Here is a 21,160-nt window from a genome sequence, read left to right as displayed (position 1 = left end):
TTACTGGGAAATGAACCAGTGCAGGGTAAAAAATACAAGGGAAAAAAGGCTGTTAACACAGAGGGCCTCCTGATGAGCTTATAATGAAAATCCCTCTGGAAATTCTCAATATCCTCTCTTTGTTGGAAAATGACAGTGCATCAGAGTAGAAACTTGTTGTTTGTTCACTGTGTTTTCCTCTGGCTACATTTTCATGCAGGAGATTTGTTAGGTTGAGGATTTTATAGCTGGGAAAGCCCAGCTGAGTGGGTGACCAGGGCTCTTCAAACTCTACAAGACCCAAGCTGAAGTTCTTGATCCGACTCAAGGACTCAGGCTTGGATCATCCTCACCTCAGTGAGTTCCACTGGCCTCTGGAATCACTTGTTGCTGGTTTGCCAAGAACATAACCAAGCAAAAAAAAAAAAAAAATCCACCTCCAAAACTCAGAGTTGAATTTTCTCTCTGCCTCAGAATCAGGTGGAAAACCTGTAGAAGTGGAAGTTGTGTTTTTGTGATGTGAGTTACTGCTTCCCACCTTGCTTCAATAATAATTCTGTAGATAATTCCAAAAAGACAGGATTCCCACAATGCTGAATGACTCTGATGCCTTATTTTAGTATGTCCTGAAAATGTGAATCAAAGTTCATCCTTTTTTTTTTAAATTTTAAATAATTTTAATGTGTACATTTGATTTTTTTTTTAGTATCTGAAATCAAAATTAATCAAATGGATGTATTTATACTACAATTAAAGTACATATACCAAATTATTTTTTTCTAGTTCATGTGTGAAGAGTTTTTCTCTTAAAAACTCTTGATTTTTCCGTGGAACATATTATTGATGAAACATTTAATTGTGGTTAGCAGCAATACTCCTGTTTGCTCATGCTACTCTATAAGCTTCAACTAATCCATAACATAAAATGTAGGTCAGCTGGAGCTTTTGAAAACAGATGGAAATTCAGGAGTTTATGGTAGTGCACTGGATGTATGTCCCTGTGAGGCTCACAGTTTCTCCAAATGCAAAAAGAAAGCAGAAATCAGGGAGCTGAAAGGTGCTCATTCTACCTGATTTCCATTCCAGAGCCAGCAATGCCCTGTGCAGGGGCTTTTGCTTGTAACAGATACAGCACTGACATGCTGCAGAAGATGAGAATTACTTCTGAGGTGTTTAAAGGTTATTATATTTACTTTGCTGACAACAAAAAGTATTTTAATTTGGGCAACTTCCTTAGTGTAAATATCCTAGAAGACAGAGGTAAAACCACAGTTCTACGTAAAATGTGAGTAGTGGAAGTAATCCAGGTTTATTTCTGCAGGATCATGGGTTGTATCTTCTACTAGATAAGTGTGGAAATAAAACAAATGCATTACCCTGCATTTCTGTTTCATTAAAGCCTTGAGTGCTTGGAGAAGTGATGAGAGCCAGTGTGGCTATTTCTGGAAATAGAAGGCCACGTGCTCCAGCTGTCCCCATGGCAGGGAGCAGGGATGTCCTGCTGCCACCAGGGCTGCTCCAGCCTCAGCAGCTCTCCCAAACCCAGCTCCTCTCCCTCTGGCAGAGCTTTTCCAGGCTTGGATGCCCACCAGGAACTTGCTGTCCACGTCTCTGCTCCTGGGTGTGTGCAGCAGGGTTAAAATCTCTGTGCCAGAGCTTCAAATTGACTTTTTAAAACACTTCTGATGTTTGCCCCTGAGTGTGTTTCGAAGGGTTCTCCTGGCTCCTAGTGCTCCTCACCTTCTTGTGGGAGAGGATGGGACAGGAGCAGTGGGAATGTGAGGGGATGGGATGCATCTTGCAGTTTGCAGTGCAGGATTAGTTTGGGAGGGTGGGAGGAGCAGGGTAGGGATGTGCAGGGGTTGTTCAGAGGCTGAGATCTCCTGTTCTTCAGAGAAAGTTCCTGTCATGCAGCTGAGCTAGACTGAGGTGAAAAAATGGGATTCGTTTGGAGTCAAATGTAACATTTTGAGTTTCCAAAGCTGACTAATGATCTGTGATTTTATTCTTGATATCAGACTCTCTGTCAGCCTTTAAATTGCAGTGATTAGGGCTGAAAACATTTTTCAAAACCCAAGAAATATCTGTCCTCATGTCTGAAGGCTGAGGACAAAGCGTTGTCTTGTGAGCGTGTGAACCATGGCAGAAGTCTGTTTTAGATAAAACTCTGTTTCTAATAGTCTGAGAAAAGGGTTTTTCCCCTCTGCAGTTTACAGGAGACATTTCATCACATCCCAGTTTGACCTAGAGTTTGTGGTGAAGGTCACAGAAGGTTTTCCTTTGTGCACCAAGCTCTTTGGACCAGATCTTGCCATGAGGCCCAGTGTGGAGGAAGGAGATGCTAAATAAATTCAGCTAGAAAGCCCCAGGGCTCCTCTCTAATTCTTACACAGGTGGACAGGAGGAAGGAGCCAAAGTTGTACTTTTGCTTTTTCCCCTTCCCTCCTCCTTGCTCTGGGTACAGATGAGTGGGGAGGCTGGGAGGAGGAAGGGAGGGATTTGCAGGGAAAGGGGACTCTGAGCATCTCTCTGAGGGAGGAATGCTTTCTGTCTGCAGCGTGACCCAGCTGCATCCACGCTGGGCAGGGAAGGCAGATGGGGCAGTTCAGTTCAGAACAGCTGCTGGAATATTTCAGAATATCTCCCACTTGAAGATTTTTAATTTTTTTTTTTTTCAGAAAGAAGGGGCTGTTTTGAAGGATTCTGGTTTTATTTGTTTGTAAGACTGTGAATAACACTATTTGTACCTTGATGTATGAAGGTACTGCAATTATGAGAAATTGCTTTCTGCCTGATTGTCACACATAAACAGCTTTCATCTCACAGTGCATCAGGCTCGTGACTCCAGTTTGTCATTCCAGGGAATGTGTCAGCCTTTCATTTCAAACTGGGTTGGCTTTTCTTTTGTCAGGAAAGACCTTTCCTGTGCGCTGAAGTAATAGAAACAAAGGCAATTAAAAAAAAAAAAGGCAGCAAAAAGGAATTATCAAACAAAGATTAGGCTGTGGGTATTGCTTGGAAAAGACAATTCTACGAGATTCAGAAGAAAGATGAAGCTGTGTGTCATTCATACTTTTTTTTTTTTCTCCTTTCATATTTCCTAAGGGTTGAAGATAAATTAGGGTAGCTATTTTCTGTGCAGGCAAAGTACAAGCTATGCCCCAGATCTCCAAAATGCTTCAACATGTAAATACTGCTTCTGGAGCCATCAGGTCCTGCTGCAAGTAGAGATTTATTTGCATTCATGTTTGAAGGTTACTTTCGTTCGTTGACCTATTTAATTGTCATTCTCTATCCCTGGCTGCAGGCATATGGCTCCATGTGCCTGTGGAGGGATGAGAAGCAGCTTTAACTCTCTCAGGCAGAAATATTCCACAGGAAAAAACCCAAGAACTGAATCTTAACATGGATGTAGTATGGCAATAATAAAAAGAATAACAATAATAAAAATAATAGTAATATATTAATAAGAATAAGAATAAGAATAAGAATAAGAATAAGAATAAGAATAATAAAGAATAAGGATAAGGATAAGGATAAGGATAAGGATAAGGATAAGGATAAGAATAAGAATAAGAATAAGAATAAGAATAAGAATAAGAATAAGAATAAGAATAAGGATAATACCTCTGGACTCACATGTAATGGTAATCTCCCTGTAAACCTCACTAGAAGGCTGCAGAACCAAATAAAAGAGAGGCATAAAAGGTGAATGCAAGGAGACACAGGTTATTTAGATGCTTCTGCTCTGGTGATAACCACAAAAAACTTATAATTAAAGGGGGTTGGAACAAACCCATACATCTCCCAGCACAGTGGGGAGGTGTAACCAGTAGTAGCAGGGGCAAGGAGGTTTTTCACAATATTGGTGACACTTTGTTCCTCTCTTCTGTTGGTGGAACATTTGTCAAGAAAACCAGAATTCTGTGTCCACCTGCAAACACCTCTGTTTTTTTTGTCCCTTGGAGGTGTGGGTTCTCAAAATGAGGGGAGAGTGGTTGTATAGTCTATTAAACCTTCAAACTCAAAATCAGGGGGCTGCAGAGCTTGCAAGCCCAACAGAGTGTCATATTTAATTAGTTATTCTGAGGAAGAGCAGCATTCAGATTCTAAAATAATGTGATGAGCAGCCAGGATAACAGAGAAAGAGCATGGTGCACATAACTCTTATTTCAGAGTTTCAAAGGAGTGGAATCTTTACTTAGTCAGGGCTTTTTTTGTTTGACTGCACAATGTGAACTGTCACATCCAGTGTCTTGCATAAGTTTAATATCTAGTCCATGGATCTGGGAGAACAATGAAATTAAAGGACTTTGCAGATTCTTTATAATCTACAGCTTGGTTGAAGATTCTCCCTGTGCTAGAACTTGGTTTCCTGCCTGATTGGCCATCTTCTCATCATTCTCTTTTATTATACAACATGACCTACAGTTGCTGGGGATTTTGTGTCATAAATCTTGGCTTGGAGGCTCACAATCACTCTTTAGGCTCCAATTTATTGTCTGTTTTTCTGACTTGCCACAGAAGGAAGTTACTGTTCAGCACAGAGGAAGTGGTGTCAAATGTTAGGTATTCATACAAACAAAATTCAAAACCTGATTTTAAGTTTGTCCTCAAATGTTTTGCTTCTGATTAAAGTCTTCCAAAGCTCATTTGGGATTTTTCAGGCTCTGAGATGTTCTGGGTAAGTTTAAACCCAGTGCTATCAGCACAGGGCTGTGCTGGAGCAGGGGATAGCTTGAAGAAAAAATGTGTGACTTGCCCCCAGTTATCAGAGTGAAAACAGCATCTGATACCTCTGTACATGCTGAACATGGCCAGGCTGCTCTTCTTGAGCAGAGAGCATCTGAAGGTGTCTCAATCTGTCGATTTCTCGGGGTTCTGAAGGTCAGGGTGACCCTGAGATCACAAAGAGTCTTTTCTTCCTAGCCTGATGCAGCCAAAGAAGGAGCCTGGAATGCATAGGATCAGCCTTTCAAGGTTGTTTATTTTTCCTATCTATAACATTCTTTCTCTGACCTGCTGAGCTCTGGCTAGCAAGGAGGCCATGGCATTCTGTCTGCCCTCTCAGATGGCGTTTACATTTTACACCAAAAGTTATATATAGTCTGTTTACAATAACATGCTAATATCTAACATTTATGTTAGACACTGTGTCTCTACCTTAAACCAATAGAAAAATGTCACCATCACACTGCGACATGGAGGACAAGATGAAGGAGAAGAAGGTCAGAACACTCCCAAATTCCTCTATCTTGACCCCCCTGAATTATATTCTAAAAAATCCCAAAATTCTATTTTTCCGCCCTGTGTTAATCTAAACATCACACTACTCAAACCCTTGTGGCTTGTAATTCCTCATACAGAGTTGGCAGCTTTTTCCACGGGCTAAAATCAAAGCCACATTTCAACCCTCAAAAAAGATGCTCAAGTCAGCCATCATTTTCTTGGCAGTGGATGGGATTTCTCACAGCATCGAGAGGCTCACCTAAACTAATTGTCCTCAACTCCCACTGTAGTGAAGAGAGAGGCAGTTCCATAGGGTTATATATCCCTTCCCAGAGCAGGAATGCAAAATAAGTCAAATTAATCACCAGTTCTGTGTGCCAGTTCCTATCCACTATAATTTATGGGCCCTAGAAATGAATTTGGGTTAAGCATCCAACATTTTGATGTGTCAAATTAGGTAGATGGAACACCCCAAGCCTCTCTGTGAGCACGGGCTAAGCCCTGCATCTGAGTTAGGACTAATCCACCTCATGACCACTAAGTGGGAAATCGGCTGTGGATCAAGAGCAATATGTTTGACAAGGCCTGGCTGTGGGCTATATTAAGAAATGCAGTTTAGTCCACTACAAAGAAAGAGCTTTGCTGCCCACAAGGGGATTTCTTTTCTTTTTTTAAAGCTTGAAAGACTTATTCATTTAGGTTTGCGAGGAATAAATTCCTCATTTCTGAGCTGGAACTCCTCATTTCTGAGCTGGAACGAGCTGTGAGGCAGAGGAACTTGATTTGGTTACTTCAAGCACTCACTTGGCTTCTCTGCCCTTTCTGTCCTGATGTTTTGGTGCCTGGCCTTCTGTTTTATAGACATTTACATAACGAAGGTCGTTTCTCCGAGGCAAGGTACAAGAATACATTACAATTGCAAATTCCCTTAATTGTCCTAAAGCCGGGCTCAGAGCTTAGACAGTGGAGAATCCTATTGTTCAGTGTCCCTGAGAGAATGTGCGAGCAGAACAGAAATATGTGCATGTGTTGGTTCTAAAACTGGAGTGACAAAATGATTGGTGAAAACAGTTTGTTCACTTTTCATACACAGTGGCTGGCAGAAATTATGACCCAATGACTTATGAGTTCACTGATAGGTTTTATTTGGTAGGCCAAAATGTGTTTATTATTTCTAGTGTGAGTTTGCCCCTCCAGGCTTTGTAGAGGTAAGTTCAAACCAGTATAAAATTAGGAAGGTGCCTGTTATTAAAGCAATATATTTTTTCACTCTGTTTGTCAGGAAAGCTGTTTCTGTCCCCCAGATTTCCTGGGAATTAAAAGATGCTTTTTTTTTTCCCAAGTATCTGTACCTGTAATTCACTTTAACTTAAGCTTGTTTGAACTCAATGTGGAGCTTGGGAAAGGAACCTCCATTTAAATAATCCCCATCAAGAGGGTTTTAAAAATCCAAATTATTTAAATAGTCATCAGATGATACAGATAATCCCTTTTAACTGAGAATTTACAAACTGAAACATCTACAAACGCTGCTGATAGCAGGGAGAAGAAAGTGCTCTGTACTGAAGCAGTGGGTGGGGAACACTGTGCCCTGGCTGGTTAAAGCAGAATTAGAAATATGTGGCAAACACCTCCCTGACTATATTCCAGTTTAGGGAAATACCCTGCCTTTGATCTAATGTTGGTTTAGGTGAAAAGCCCCAAGTTACTTCATCTTATCACTGGATGGAGCAGATTGGTGTGGTACCTTCTAGTAAACACAAAGATGTTTTCTGTGAGGGTGGCTTCTGAGGAGTGAGAAAAGGGCTGAGATGCAGAAAGTGAGTAACGAATTGAGAAGGAGCAGGCAAGAGAACTTTCTGGCATATTCACACCTGGAAAAGGATGATGTAAAAATGATAAGGAAAAATGTTTCCTAACTAATGGTTCATTACATCTCCAAATGTAAATCTGGCCTTGAGATGTAACCTCTGTGTGTGTTTCTCATCTTGTGCTTCTCTGTAGAGTTTCTGCCAGTATTTCCCAGCTGTTCAGTTTTCTGATGGAAATCTGAAGAGTCTACAAAAGAAATGCCTGCCAGGTCACCTGAGGATGTTTCCAGAGCCTGGGTGGACTCCTGCAAGGTCCTTCTCTCAGCCATCAGTCACTAACCCTCCCTTCAGTATGACATGGGACCAAAGTTATCCTGGTTTTCCCTTCCTTGTGCAGTTGCTGTCCACTTCATAATCCAGGGAATGGCCTTTGGGAGCTGGGACTCTGCTGGATCTCAGGGGCAGCAGCAAAGCCATGAATTTTCTAGGAGCATTTTTCCTTTATGGGAGGATTCCTTACTCCTCCCTCAAGGGGAAAAATGTGGCAGCTTGGCTCCACAAACCCTTATTCCAGTTTTGTGCTGGAGAATTCCCTGGATTTCTGCATAAGTTTGGGGATTTCTTAATTGATGTGAGAGGAGGTGAGGTGAGGGCTGAGCAGATAAACTTTAGAATAGAAAAACACAATGGGAATTCTTTAATGGGTCAACATATGGTGCCAAGAAATTGCTGTGGTTTCTTGTCTTGATTTAAGAAACAATTTGCCTGATAGTACAGTAAGATAACATATTTGTAGATGGAAATTTAAACTGCTGTTTAAAAAGTACGTTTCTTGTTGAAAGCATTAAAGGCAGGTAAGTAATACAGTAGTTGCCAGAGATGTCTTCTGGATATTTCTCAGCAGGAATGCATCCTGTCTAAAAAAAGCACCGCAAAAAGATGCAGAAATATAGTCCTTGTATAATTACTTAATTTTTAATAGAACAATGCTTCATTTCTGCCTGTCAAGGAGTGTGGAAAGAGGAGGTTATGATGTCTCTGGTTTTGATTTTTAAGTGCCAAATGCTGATTTCTTTGTGGCTCAGTTTCCAGTTGTTTGTAGCTTTGCCAGACTGGTGCTCCATGAGTTGAAATTTCCCATGTTAACCTTTTTCTTTAATAAATGCAATGAGAAACCTCTGAGCAGTTTCAGGCCAGTGGCACTTGCAGGGCACCAGCAGTGATTTCCTGCCTGCAGAAGAGCTTGTGATGAGAGGGAAGCAGTTCAAATACTTTGGGAAGGGCAAATCCTGCTCTAATTGCAGCGAGCAGGAAAAACCTGCTGTGCTCAACCAGGACCTGAGAGGGGGTCTGGGTACCCAGTGATGGAGGCAGAAATGGGTTACAGCACCTAGAAACTTCCACGAGTCTGTGTGACATTTCTCTGAGTAACAAATGAGGATTACTGACAGTGAAATGCAAATGAGTGAAGCATTTCAGTCAAAAACACAGAGGTGCTGTTTACCTGAGGAAATTCACTGTGAGGTAGGAGTGGGTTTTGGTTATGTTTTAATTGGTGCTGATTCAGACACATCCTGAAGCATTGCTCCTACCTCGAGGATGAGGGGATGGCTTGCTTCTCTCCAGAGTAATTTCTGTGGGAATGGTAAAACCAGATCTCCCCATAAATCTCTGTAAAATCCATGAGGAAGCAGGTAAAACCATCAACGTTTCTCCCTTGCTGATTCCAGTAGTGAGGAAATTTTGTTGACTTGAGCAAGGAGAGCTGCCTTAGTATCATCAGAGACGAAGTCACCTCTGTCCATTCATTGAAAAAGGAGCTTTTTTGGGCTCTGTGCTGCTGCCAGGAGGGGAGGGAATTCCACCTCTGGTCAGGCCAGGCAGGTGGTTCAGCTGTGAACCTGCTCAAATTTCACAGTGGTTGAATATCGCATTTGATTTCATGGGAAATCCTAACATGGGGAAACAAAACACATTCTGCTTCTCAGGAGAAGCATTTGAACTCCGGAATGTAATGTGAGGTGAAATTAAGACAAAAAAAGTTTTGTGTCACTAGAATTTTCTGTTCCAGGTTTCATTTGTTTCCGCTGTGTTCTATTTTCAGGGGGTTGGGCTGAGACATTTGCTGAGGGGTTGTTCTGGTTCGTGATGGTGTGTTAATGTCAAATCTGTATTTTAAGTAGTTCTTGAAAACTGATATTAAAATTGCCATGGGTATCAGCCCCTAAATATATATATTTTAAAGGTTGTGTCACAGTAACTTCAGGAGGGGACATAGGAGAACTGAAAGATCCAGGCTGATTTCCATTGGAAATTGAAACAGTTTTAGGAGAAGTAAAAAAGTAGAAAGTCACATGTTGCTAATGGACACGAAATGAGTACAGTACACTTCTGTGTACTTGGTAAGTTCAAAAGAGAAAAAGAGCTAATTTTATTTCTGACTTTGGAATATATAGAATTCTAAAAGTGACAGTGGATTGGAGGATGAAATTGCTACTTCTCCAATCACTCAAACCAACAATCCATCAATCCTCTCCTCTCACAAAGAAGAATGTAAAACAATAATTATTTACATGAACAGTGCGTGAGAACTCCAGTAGAAATATGTTAACATCAGAAGGCATAGAAAAATTTTAAAAGAACTTCAGAACTTTGAGAAGAACTGTCGCTATAGGATATGTGAAAGCATGACGCGAGCCACCTGCTATTTGCAAGGTAAAGAAGAAAGTTTATTTTCTGACTCCAACTTTTATACTTTCCCAAAGGTGACATTGGATTGGAGAGTGAATGGACCACCTCTCCAAAGACATTGGACAAACCACCAGTACATCAAGTTTCTCCACCCCCATGAAGGAATGCAAAACAATATGTTGTGTATAGAAATTGTGTGGGAAAGTTTTCTAACAGAATGCAAACTCAGAAAGCTTTAGAAAATCTTAAGAATCAGGGCGACAAAGAACCACAAAAGAAAACTTAACACTTTTAAAAATCAGGGCAAACAGTCACAATTCTACACTTGCTTGTAGTGTAAGTTGAGCCCAAAGGGAACCGAGCTGCCCAAGGCGTGCACCCACCTGGTGGGAGCTGCCTTTGGGGCCAGCCTCCCATCAAACTCTGCCATACCCAACTCCTTGCTGCAGGAACTGAGGAAAACGAGGAGGGGATGAAGGCAGTGAGGAATTCCTGATGTATGGCAGATGGAGGTGGAACAGCCCCTCGCTGTGAGAACACAATCCCCTCCAAATGCATAATCTCCTGCTCGTGAAAGACACGTGGCCCCGTATGGAAGTTTTAGGTCAAGTGATTCAGTTGAAGATTAGCCTTGGTATTCTGAAAGGGGAGGCTGTGGCTGCTCAGGGGATTTTTAATTCCTCATAAAGGATTATACTGGGGTACCACACCACTGCCACAGTGTCAAATCTTTCCGTGGGTTTGCTAAATTAACCTTTGTAATGGAAAAGCTTATTATGCGCTTCCAGTCAAAGGAGGAGAGGAGTTTGAGTTTGTAGCAACTTAAAATGCCAGAGATTAGGATCCTAATCTAATATGCATAGTTTGGGGGTTTTTCTTTTATTTCTTCTTAAAGCATATTTCTCTACTGTATTGCAAATGACTTGCTGAGAATTTCAGGAAGAATTTCTTTGTGAAAGGGGTGGTCAGGCATGGGAAGGGCTGGTGGTGGAGCCCCCAGCCCTGGAGGTGTTCAAGGAATGACTGCATGTGGCACTCAGTGCTCCGTGCTAGTTGACAGGGTGGTGATCAGTCAAAGCTTGGACTTGATGATCTTAGAGGTCTTTTTCAAGCTGATTCTGTGTCTCTGTGATGAGTTCTGCTCTGATTTAACATCGTGTGCAGGATACTTAAAATGGAAAACTCTATCAGAGGGACAGAAACACGTGAAGGTCATGAGGGGGAAGATACTGCAGTTAAAGATAAACCAGTCATCACTTGTGAAACTCTGAAAAAGTGACTTTAGTGTGTGTGATGTTTAATCTCAGTCATATGTAGGGAGAGGAAAGGTTTCAGTTTTAAGTAATGATATCAATGTTCCCACATGTTTGCAGCTGCTGAGCCTTTATTTGAGGTTGCACGTCCCTCATTGATGGCAGTATGCACTTTCTATCCTCCCTCATGAGTTTGTGCAATATGTTATGAGTTAATGCAAATAATGGTGGTACATTCTAATATTTGGTGGTACATTCTATATTTGAGTCCCTGATGCTTAACAGGGTTGGGAGGGAGCAAGTTCTCATTACACTGAAGAGGGAGAATGAAGGACTTTGTCCCTGCAGATCCTGTTTATTAAATATTGCCACATCTGAAAGGCCTGATTGTTCCTTGCCCTTTGCCTTCAGACCTTGCTGTGGATGGGGGCCTTGGTGAGAAGGACAAGCTGCTTGACCTTGTGGGGGTGCCATGGATTTCTCTGTCCAAAGCTGATGTTCCTTTTGATAGATTGTCCTTGCTTTCCTTTTCAGGACTTGTGCCCTAAACAGGCTATGTGGATACCCTGCTATTTTTGTATCTGTGCTACCTCCTGGCTTCCAAACAAGTTGTTTCCTTTAGGTCCAGGACAAGATTTATAGTGAAAAATTACTGGCCTGTTTAAGAAAAAAAAAAAAAAAAAAAGGCACTCAAGAAAACGGTGATTTTGATCCATTATTCAGTTACATTTTCTAGGACATTGCCATGAAAACAGTAGGATCAGCTATTTCTAGAGAGGTTCTGTGGCATTGTCCCTGGGCTGGGGTGTGCTCAGGGAAGAGGATTTGTTGTGGATTTGGGAGATCCCACAGCAGCATGACAATGTTTTTGGTGCAAAGTTTGCTCTCTTCTGGCATAGAAGGATGCCACATAGAATGGTGACAAGAAGAAAACTTAAAGAGAATAAGTGGAGATGAAAACGAATCATGAAGTTAGAAAGAAAGAGAAATCAGAAGATAACCCACAATTATTTTTTTCTAGGAGCTTGCAGACAATATGGGTTTTTTTTATGGTATTTCCTTGTTCCAGCTACAGCCTGTGCTGATCATCAGAGCTCTGGGGTAGTTTATATGTGGAATGTACATCCTGCTTGCATATCCACCAGGGTGGCAAAATGGACTGCCAAACCCTGACTCTGCATTTAAATGGATTTTCCACCCTTCTGTTTTAGTTTTAATTGAACCACATAAACATTGTCAACATATGAGATTGGCTTCTGACACCTTACTTAGCATTGTTTTATTATTAAAATCTTTAGCTACAACTTTTAGCTACAACACTGGTAATTAAAATAAAGTAAGCAAAAAAAAGAAAAAAAAAAAAAACAAACAACAAAAGGGAAAGAGATCCTGAAAAATGTAAATGCAGATCAGGGCTCTCTCCACATTCCTTACACAATTTTTATGCCTTTACATGGAAATCCTGCAGGGCAAGGTGGATGCTATTGGTCCAAATATGGAATTCTCATTGGAGCACAGTTTTGCTTACACTTAGAATAACATGGAGTTAAAGCTTTTTAATAAAGGTTTACTGGCAAAGATGATTATCTGAGAACTAAGTTGAAATGCTTGAAGGAGGTGGTGTTGTCACTCTAGAATATCCTTGCCTGAAGATGTAATTATAGTGGCATGAAGTTTTGGAATGGATTAATCTAAATGAGAAGAACACCCTGCATGTTCTTAACTATGAATTTTCCCTAGAAATTGTTTTTACAGTTACTATGGTCAGTCTCCCTGTCTAGAATAAAGACTTTAGAGTTCCTCTGATAAGAGAGTTCTTGTGGCAAAAGAACAAAGAAGTTTGTGTGTCTCCTTCTGCTGACTTTTTTGTCATACAAGACAATTTTTCCATTTCTTTTATGGAAAAAGGCAAAGGCCTTTGAGATCTCTGCTGTTGCTCTCTCTAAGAAGTTGGCACTGAAACTGCAGTGGCTGGAGGGCATCCTGTTAGCAGTGGAGTATTGGATATTTTAACAGCATCCTGGTAAAATACTCTGAGGGGACACTTAGGGAATGGCAGCAAGGCTTCATAGCTCTGTTTAAAAATCATCCTGCAGTGAGGCAAGAGTGTGAGACCCTGTAATCCCATTTGTGTCATGGCAGGAAGCTGCTGCTCCCACTCACAATTTGGCTTTTGATAGTTATTTTGCTGATGTTGACATTAGCCTCTCAGGAGTTGGATGTTAATGCCCGTTTGTCACCAAAATTCAGTGGAAATGAACTCCCATTGCTCCCCAGATGTGATTAAGGGTTCAGTGAACTTTTCTTCCCTCTTCCAGGTTATAAAACCCTTTTGAAAGGAATTTCAGGGAAGTTCAGCAGTGGAGAGCTCGTTGCAATTATGGGACCTTCAGGAGCTGGGAAGTCAACGCTTATGAATATTCTGGCAGGATACAGGTCAGTACCAATGAAAATCCCAAGTTAAGATAAAATCACCGAGGCTGAGGGCTCCTTGGAGACAACAGAAGAAGAAATTTTGTCTTAGAGTTTGTCAAAAACAGGCACTTCAAAGATTTTGAATGAGATTCTTTTTGCTTATCTTTTTTCCTATGTGTCCTGTTTTGGTCACTTCGGACTTATCTCTTAACAGGTCTGATCCAAAAATAAGAATCAATTTAAAATCCAAAAAGCACACATATAAAGAAAATCTCCTTTTTTGGCTGTGTAACAAATCTGACTCAGTGTCTTGTGTTTGTGTTGTTTTTTAAATCACAAAAACACTTGAAAAATCTATTCTTTTTAGTCACCAGTTCATAATGTTGATGTCTTTCTCACCAAAATGCAGTGATTTGGTTTCATTCTTTTAAATCCCCTCTTGTATTATTGTACAAGGTGTCTCTGTCTTGTCGTTTGGGGCATGAGGAACAGGATAGAGAAACCTAAAAAAAACCCAGCTTTAATTTCTTGATAATTTTTCAGATTTATATATGACAGCACACACTTTGAGTAAAATTTTCAGTGTCATGGCATGAGGCTTTATATGATAGAGAGCGTAATCAGGAAATAATTTTGTTTCTATCCAGTCTACCAAATTTATTTCATAGTGACAATAACTTCCATGAGCTGAGTCATTTTGGCAGCACAAGTGATGGTGAGATTCACCTCTGGTCATTGTGGTTTGGTTTCAGAGAGACAGGGATGAAAGGAGAAATCCTCATCAACGGGCAGCCCCGCGACCTGCGCTCCTTCCGCAAGGTCTCCTGCTACATCATGCAGGATGACATGCTCCTTCCTCACCTCACTGTCCAGGAAGCTATGATGGTGAGCTTTGTTCCTTGTCCTAACTCATCTGAGCAGGAGAAAATGGAGAATGGTTTGTGTTGTGCCCTTGGTCCTGCGCCTGCCAGTGCCACAAGATTTTATCCCTGTCTGATCCCGCTCAATGCAAGTTCTTGGAATTTGATGATGCCTTGAATTCCATTTCAGGCTCATCCTTCTAGGGATTCTTTGGCTTTATAATTTCCAGTTTGTGCCCAGCACTGTGATTTGGAAGGAGAGCAAAGTGTCTCCTCCTTAGATCTCCCAGAGAATAGAACCTGAAATTCATCACAAATGAGCCTTGGTAGGGACCATCTGTTTGCTTGGGTGGTGGATGAGTAACCTCATCTCTCTCTCTCCCCATCTTTCATGTTCTGACTGAAAATTGGTATTTACACTTCAGTGTGATCTCTCTGCCACTTCTACTATTTTGTGCCTTTTAAAAAATAAAGGCATTTTATAAAATCTCTTTCATTTCTTTATGGGAAAAAAACAGGAACAGAATAAGTCCAGGGTTTACAGGCAGTGTTAATTTTTCTCATTGTTTTGCATTGCATCAGCAAGTTTATGAATTGCCAACTTGACCAGTTAGTCTGGAAGTATCTGTAGCTCAGCTTGAGAAATGGGCCAGTTTTTCTCAGAAATTGTTATCAAAATAAGGCTTAGGTTGCTCACACTGTCCCAGATGAATTCAAAAATTTTAAGGCCAGAAGAAATCATTCCAGTTTTTATGTGGCTAATTTTCTGCAAAGGCTCTTTTCTGTGGAAAAGGTTTTCTTCCCTTTTGTTTACTTGAGTGTTTTCATCAGAATCCCACGGGACCACTTTTGCAGAATTTGGCCCAGATTATAGTTGCTGTCAAAAATTAATCAATCAAGGCCGTGACAAAAAATAATTGCCTAACATTTTAATTGCTTTGAATAAAGGTTAATCATGATGTTTCATGGAGCTGCCTTTCAGGACAGCAGATGACATCTTTCACAAGATTATTTATTTCTGTGCTCACTTGTTTGCATGCTGGAGAATGGCAGAGTTCAGTTAACAGTGTGAATGAACCACAAAAAAACTGTTTCTAGCATTACCTGGGAGGTTTTTGGATGTGCAAAATATGTCACTCTCCCATCCTCCTGTAAAGCTCTTTGACTTGAAGAATGGCCTTTTTTTTTTTTTAAATACACTTTCTGTCAGGTGCTTTGCCCAAGTCAGATTAGACTCAGTTATTTGCTGCACAGAAAAATGTGATGCTTGTGACTGGAACTTTGTAGTTCAAGTTCAGATTTTCTGACTGGGGTGAAAGGAGTTGTTTAAGTGGTACCTTGGAGTGCTGTGCCTGAGACGTCTGCTCTGAGTGGTGGTTGTGCTTCAGACCAGCTCAAAATCAAATTCCACTGTTTTGCATTCCAGGTATCTGCTCATCTGAAACTTCAAGAGAAAGATGAAGGGAGGAGAGAAATGGTATGTACACTGCCCATCAAACTAGAATTTGGGGGATGCCAAGAAGTGAGCTCTGTAAAGCAGACATTTTTTTATCTAATACTGAACTGCCCTGGACTTGCAATGACAGAATAATTCATATCCTCTGGCCTGACATGTTCACTGCAGTCTCCATGAAAGCTGCTTTCAGTACAAGACTGGAAAATTGTAAAAGGTTTACAGAAACAAATTCACAGGTTCTGCAGGATTCCTGTTAATGAACCTTAGCACCTTGCATTCTCTTGTGTGCATGTCTGAGGGCTCAGGCATCTCATGTGGGGTGAGATAAATCACCCAGCTGGACCTGCACTAGAAACTGTGCTCCTCTCACCCATCCATGGGGAAAAGCACAACTTCTCCTGAAATATGAAAACTGTGGCAACTTCCTAGGTAGATCAGCTGGTTTTTTGACTGTCCTTTGTCTGTGTTTATTTACAAATTGGAACAATGGGCATTTCTTCAGACTCAAAAGAATCCTTAAAAATCAGAAAGTGAAACTTACAGGAATCAACTTGTTGTGTAGAAAACAAACAGGTTGTTTTCCTATTGGAAGATGAATTTTTATAGAAACAGCTGTTAACTTAGTTGTGCTTTGGAAGCCTTGGTTCATTTACACTTTAGTGAAGTTAGGCCAAGCAAGTTAATTCACTTGTTCACACTGTCACTGTAATTACAAAGCACCTTTTTGAGTTAAAAACTGTGGTGCTGTGTTTATCCAACACATGTTAAAAGAATTTTCTAGTTACTGTTACTGGCCTGGGCAGGAGAAGATAATTCATTTTGCTGTTGTAAATTGGAGTGTAAATGTTTATTGCAGATAAATGTTATGAAGTTATACACTCGTGCTAGCAGGATTGCAGACTCTTGTTTAAAGCAGGAACAAGTGAAAATCTGCCAGTGAACCACAGTTTATGTTTCTAATTGTCTTTGCTTGTGCTGCTGAGTCCTGTTTACCCTTCCCAGAGATAAAGGGAATGAGGTAGTTGGGTTTTTTTATCTGAGAAACTAGGCTTAGTGGGTTTTGTTATTTTTTTACTCCCTCTTACTGGGAGAGGGAACTCCTGGAAATCAAAATCAGGACAAGGAAAGGGTCAGGCCCTGGTTGATGTCATCAATTTTCACCAGGTCAGGCACTCTTTCTGGAAACCTCTCCATCCAAGCAGTTGATATTTGAAAAATGATGGGCTCTGTTTCCTAAACTTCAGTGGAGCATTAAATGTCTGGGCTGCTTTCTACCTTTGAAGTGGTGGAGTTTGTTAATTGCATGAGTGATGTAGCTCATAGATTCACTCATTTTTGTGTCCATGCTTTCACTGAGCCCAAAGTGCTATTTCCCTCATGTAGGGCTACCAGACCAGATCTACAGTCACTGAAACATTAAAAATCATAGTGCCTGGGATTGTTCTCCTTTTGCTCCAAAAACCCTGGGACGAGCTGTGCTCTTCCTGAGGCTGTGTCTTGAGGAAATCCCAAACATCTGAGAGTACCTGTGACAACTGCATTGACTCTGAGTGGAACAAAAACACTTGAAAGAGGAGACTGGGGAGAACAGAGGAGATAAAGCAGGTCACTGCTCTACAGAAACCACTGGGTTTTGTTATAGAGTCCCTTGTAGAGACAGCCCCAGAGTTCTATTGAGAGAAGCTTCTTGGTTTCACTGTGTAAAAACCCCTCCCATGCTGCAAAAATCCTTTGATGTCAGTGCCATACCCATAAATACACAGCTACAGGAGAACTGATTTGCACTCCTTTTTCACCTCTTTACTGAGTGAGGCCATGCAGGACAAGCAAGCAGAATTTGGGTTCAAAACAGTAAATGGTAGACTGCTAACAGTGAGTCTAATAAATGCTTCATTGGATGGAAGAAGGCTTTGAGTGTGTGGGTGATAAAGTCATGGTTTGCTCAGTGGAGGGGCTGGAGGTTTTTCCTGTTCTGACACTGGGGGATGTTCTGTGCCCTCCAGGTGAAGGAAATCCTGACAGCCCTTGGTTTGCTGGCCTGTGCCAACACCAGGACTGGGAGCCTCTCAGGAGGCCAGAGGAAGCGCCTCGCCATCGCTCTGGAGCTGGTGAACAACCCTCCTGTCATGTTCTTCGATGAACCAACCAGGTACTTCAGGGCCAGAAACCAAACACAGGCAAATAAATACAGCTTTGCATAGTAGAACAGAGCTGCAGAAAAGCTATTCACCTCTAAATCCTTGGAAAAGTTGCTCCTCTTGTGTTGCCTGCCAAGCACTGAATAAGGCCAAGAAATAATTTGATTTGGACTCTTCGTGCCTTGGGTCACTGCTGCAACTGTTGGACTGTGGGGCTGTAAGCAATATTTAAAGCATTCACAAACTGCAGGAGGAAGGAGAAGAGAGAGGAAAATATTGTGGCATTGATTTTATTTTTCGAGCAAAGACTGCTTGAATATAAACATTTTAAAATGTGACTTTTGGTAATGAATGTCATCAGTCTGGGAGGAGGCTGGCAAAGCTATGAATATGCATCTATTCATTAAAGTTGGGAGCATTTAAATCTGCAGCCCTAAAATGTAGAAGTCCCTTAAGGCAGCTTTGAGAATACTCTTTTTCATTCTCAGGCATGATTCCAACTTAATTAAAAGCCTGATGGAGAAGTACAAGCATAAGGTTGGCATATGATAAAATGAAACTGCTACAGAGAAAATTTGTGAAAGGATAATAATGGGATACCACGTATGAAACCATGTGCTGGTTTTGAGTGGTGCCTGTTTGGTTGCCAAACAAACTTGTCTGGTTTTTTTCCAGTGGCTTGGACAGTGCATCATGTTTTCAGGTGGTCTCTCTGATGAAGGCTTTGGCCCAGGGTGGCAGATCCATCATCTGCACAATTCACCAGCCCAGTGCAAAACTGTTTGAGCTCTTTGACCAGGTATTGCTCTCAGACTTTCTCTTCATGTGTAGTTCAGGGTGGTTATGCTTTCAAGGCTACGCTCTTTAATAAAAAAACATGAATAATTCTAGTTGATGGCTGCAAATCATATAAAGAAATAAATAACAGCAAAATACACTTATTTATTATGTTTTTTTCCTTCTTCTCTGCCTCTTTCCTTTTTTTATGTGTAATGTTTGTGAAGAATCTTGCTGTTAGGTTTGTGAAATCACATTTATTGCACTGGTGATTATCATGCCTTCACCCAGCACTGCTCCTGTGCACAGGGCTGTCACTGAAGTAAATTAGAGCAATATAAAAGCAGGAGAGCTGCAGTGTCAATGTCTGCAGTATATCTGTGTATCCTAGATACACAGGTGTTGATTGAGAAGAGTTAATTCACATGAAATAACAATAATACTCAAATTTAGCATTTAAAATGAATTGAAATTAAGTCAGTTGGAGAACTTCTCTCCAAGGTAACAATGGCATGTGGTCCATGTCTGTTTAGATTAGTTAAAAAAATATATTTTAATCTTGTTAGAGGATTTAGATTAGTCCTGTGGAGCTGAGAGAAAATCTCCACCACCACAGGTGAACAAACTCTTGCAGATTGCCAGTCTGGCAGGGAGGTTTATTTAAAGTCAAAATTGTAGCTAAAAGTGAGAGTGATTGAGCTGTTTGCTGTTGCTGTGCTGTTCCAGCTCTCCTTCCATCCCTGCACTCACCAGCCTCCCAGCCCAAAATATCCATAATGTGTGGAAATTGGATGGCTTGGCTCTCCAGCTCCTTGCCTATTTTCAGCATGTGCCAAAGGCTGGAATTAGTGTAACATTTCTGTGTTAATGTGTTTGAAGTCCTGCAGGCAATGTGTGCAGAATTCCAGCTCCAGCCTTTAAATTTTCCATTAGTTGTGATTCCCTGCAAAGTTAATTTCAAGTGGTGACAGATTTTCCCAAGGTGTTCTTCCCACAGGGACAAGGAGATGTTGTTAGGCAACAGGTTCAAATATTTTGATGCTATTTCACATATTTTTCTTATTTCTTTTCCTTCTATTTTATTTTCCCCCTTTTCTTCTTGTTTTCCAGCTCTATGTTCTAAGTCAAGGTCAGTGCATTTACCGTGGGAAGGTGACAAACCTTGTCCCTTACTTGAGAGATTTGGGGTTGAATTGTCCAACCTACCACAACCCAGCAGATTTTGGTAAGGACATCTTGAATAATTTATTTAATTTCTTTTGTATTTTATAATTTTATCACCTTCAGGATAAGGAAAACTGTGGTGTGTTGATACTTCTGTACATATATTCTTATGTGCTTTGTCTATATATGAACCAAAATTCAAAATAAAAGTTATCAGATTTTTTTCCCAAAGTAATTTGAATGCCACCTAGTGGTACAATTTAGTGAATATTTCTCTCCGTTAGAAGTCCAGGTTCATGAAATGAAAGATAAAGTGTATTCTTTAGTGTTTAATAGTAACTAGTTTTAGTGACTTTTTTAAGTGGCTCCAGTATTGTGCTTGTTTTCTTTTTATCTTGAACAGTACCACTGTGGCACTGTACAGGTTAGGGCATTGAGGTTTTTTTCTGTGCTGTTTCTTAACTAAAAAAAAAAAAAATGGAAAGTGCCACAAAAATAGACTTTTGTCTATTTTCTATATTCACCACCTTGCCTTTGAACTGGTTCATTTAACTTCCGGGACGAAGAGATCTCTCTGAAGATTTATGGAAAGATGCATTTAAATGTTGTTTGTGCAGAGATAGGAACTTGCAGGTGGCATTTCAAATGTTGTTTGTGTAGAGGTAGGAATTGGCAGGTGACAGATTTTGTCAGTGCTGCAGCATCAGGGGCACAACAAGGCTTGTACCTGGTCAGCAGCAACTTAAACCTTTGCAAAGCAGCAACTTAAACCTTTGCAAAGCAGTCACTTCAATTTCTGTTTTTGCAGTAATGGAAGTGGCCTCGGGTGAGTACGGGGACCAGAACAGCCGCCTGGTCAGGGCTGTGAGAGAGAGGATTTGTGACACAGACTACAAGAGAGACGTGGCTGGGGAGCACGAGCTGAACCCCTTCCTCTGGCACCGGCCCTCTGAAGAGGTATTTTGTACATCTCAGCCCAGAGGGCTGCAGGGACAGGGAGGGAATTGAAATCCTCTGTCAGTGGAGGAGTCTCTGGGCACACTCAGCTTTTGTGAATGAAAAGCAAAGCAGATAGTGCAAAGGAAGGAGTTGATTCTCTGTGTGTTTCTGCAGGACTCCTCCTCCACAGAAGGATGCCACAGCTTCTCTGCCAGCTGCCTAACCCAGTTCTGCATCCTCTTCAAAAGAACTTTCCTCACCATCATGAGGGACTCGGTAAGAATGGTTTAATCTGACTTTTGTGGCCAAAAGGTCTGTTCAGCTGGGTGTGAGGCACTGCAATACATCCATGAATTATCACAGCATTTCAAAGGGAAGAGGCTGATCTTTCAGTCTTGCTGTTAGCTCTACCATCTTCATTTTGAACGACAGCTTCCTGCAAAACACT

At 41.0% G+C, this 21,160-nt stretch overlaps 1 protein-coding gene across 1 annotated transcript in view; it reads left to right on the top strand.

The window, feature by feature from the left end:
- The window catches only part of ABCG1 (ATP binding cassette subfamily G member 1), a 56,425-nt gene that overhangs the window by 21,626 nt on the left and 13,639 nt on the right, over positions 1-21,160 (top strand). The window contains exons 3-10 of the mRNA XM_021540347.3: positions 13,282-13,399; positions 14,131-14,263; positions 15,665-15,715; positions 17,698-17,843; positions 18,508-18,631; positions 19,720-19,834; positions 20,582-20,730; positions 20,887-20,988. Coding sequence (XP_021396022.1) covers positions 13,282-13,399; positions 14,131-14,263; positions 15,665-15,715; positions 17,698-17,843; positions 18,508-18,631; positions 19,720-19,834; positions 20,582-20,730; positions 20,887-20,988 — 938 coding nt within the window. The remainder of the gene's footprint in view (positions 1-13,281; positions 13,400-14,130; positions 14,264-15,664; positions 15,716-17,697; positions 17,844-18,507; positions 18,632-19,719; positions 19,835-20,581; positions 20,731-20,886; positions 20,989-21,160) is intronic.

The sequence above is a fragment of the Lonchura striata genome, chromosome 1, assembly GCF_050655825.1.
Source record: "Lonchura striata isolate lonStrDom1 chromosome 1, ASM5065582v1, whole genome shotgun sequence".
NCBI classification, from domain to species: domain Eukaryota; kingdom Metazoa; phylum Chordata; class Aves; order Passeriformes; family Estrildidae; genus Lonchura; species Lonchura striata.
Note: the sequence above shows the minus strand (reverse complement) of the source record. Positions and strands in the feature narration are given on the sequence as shown.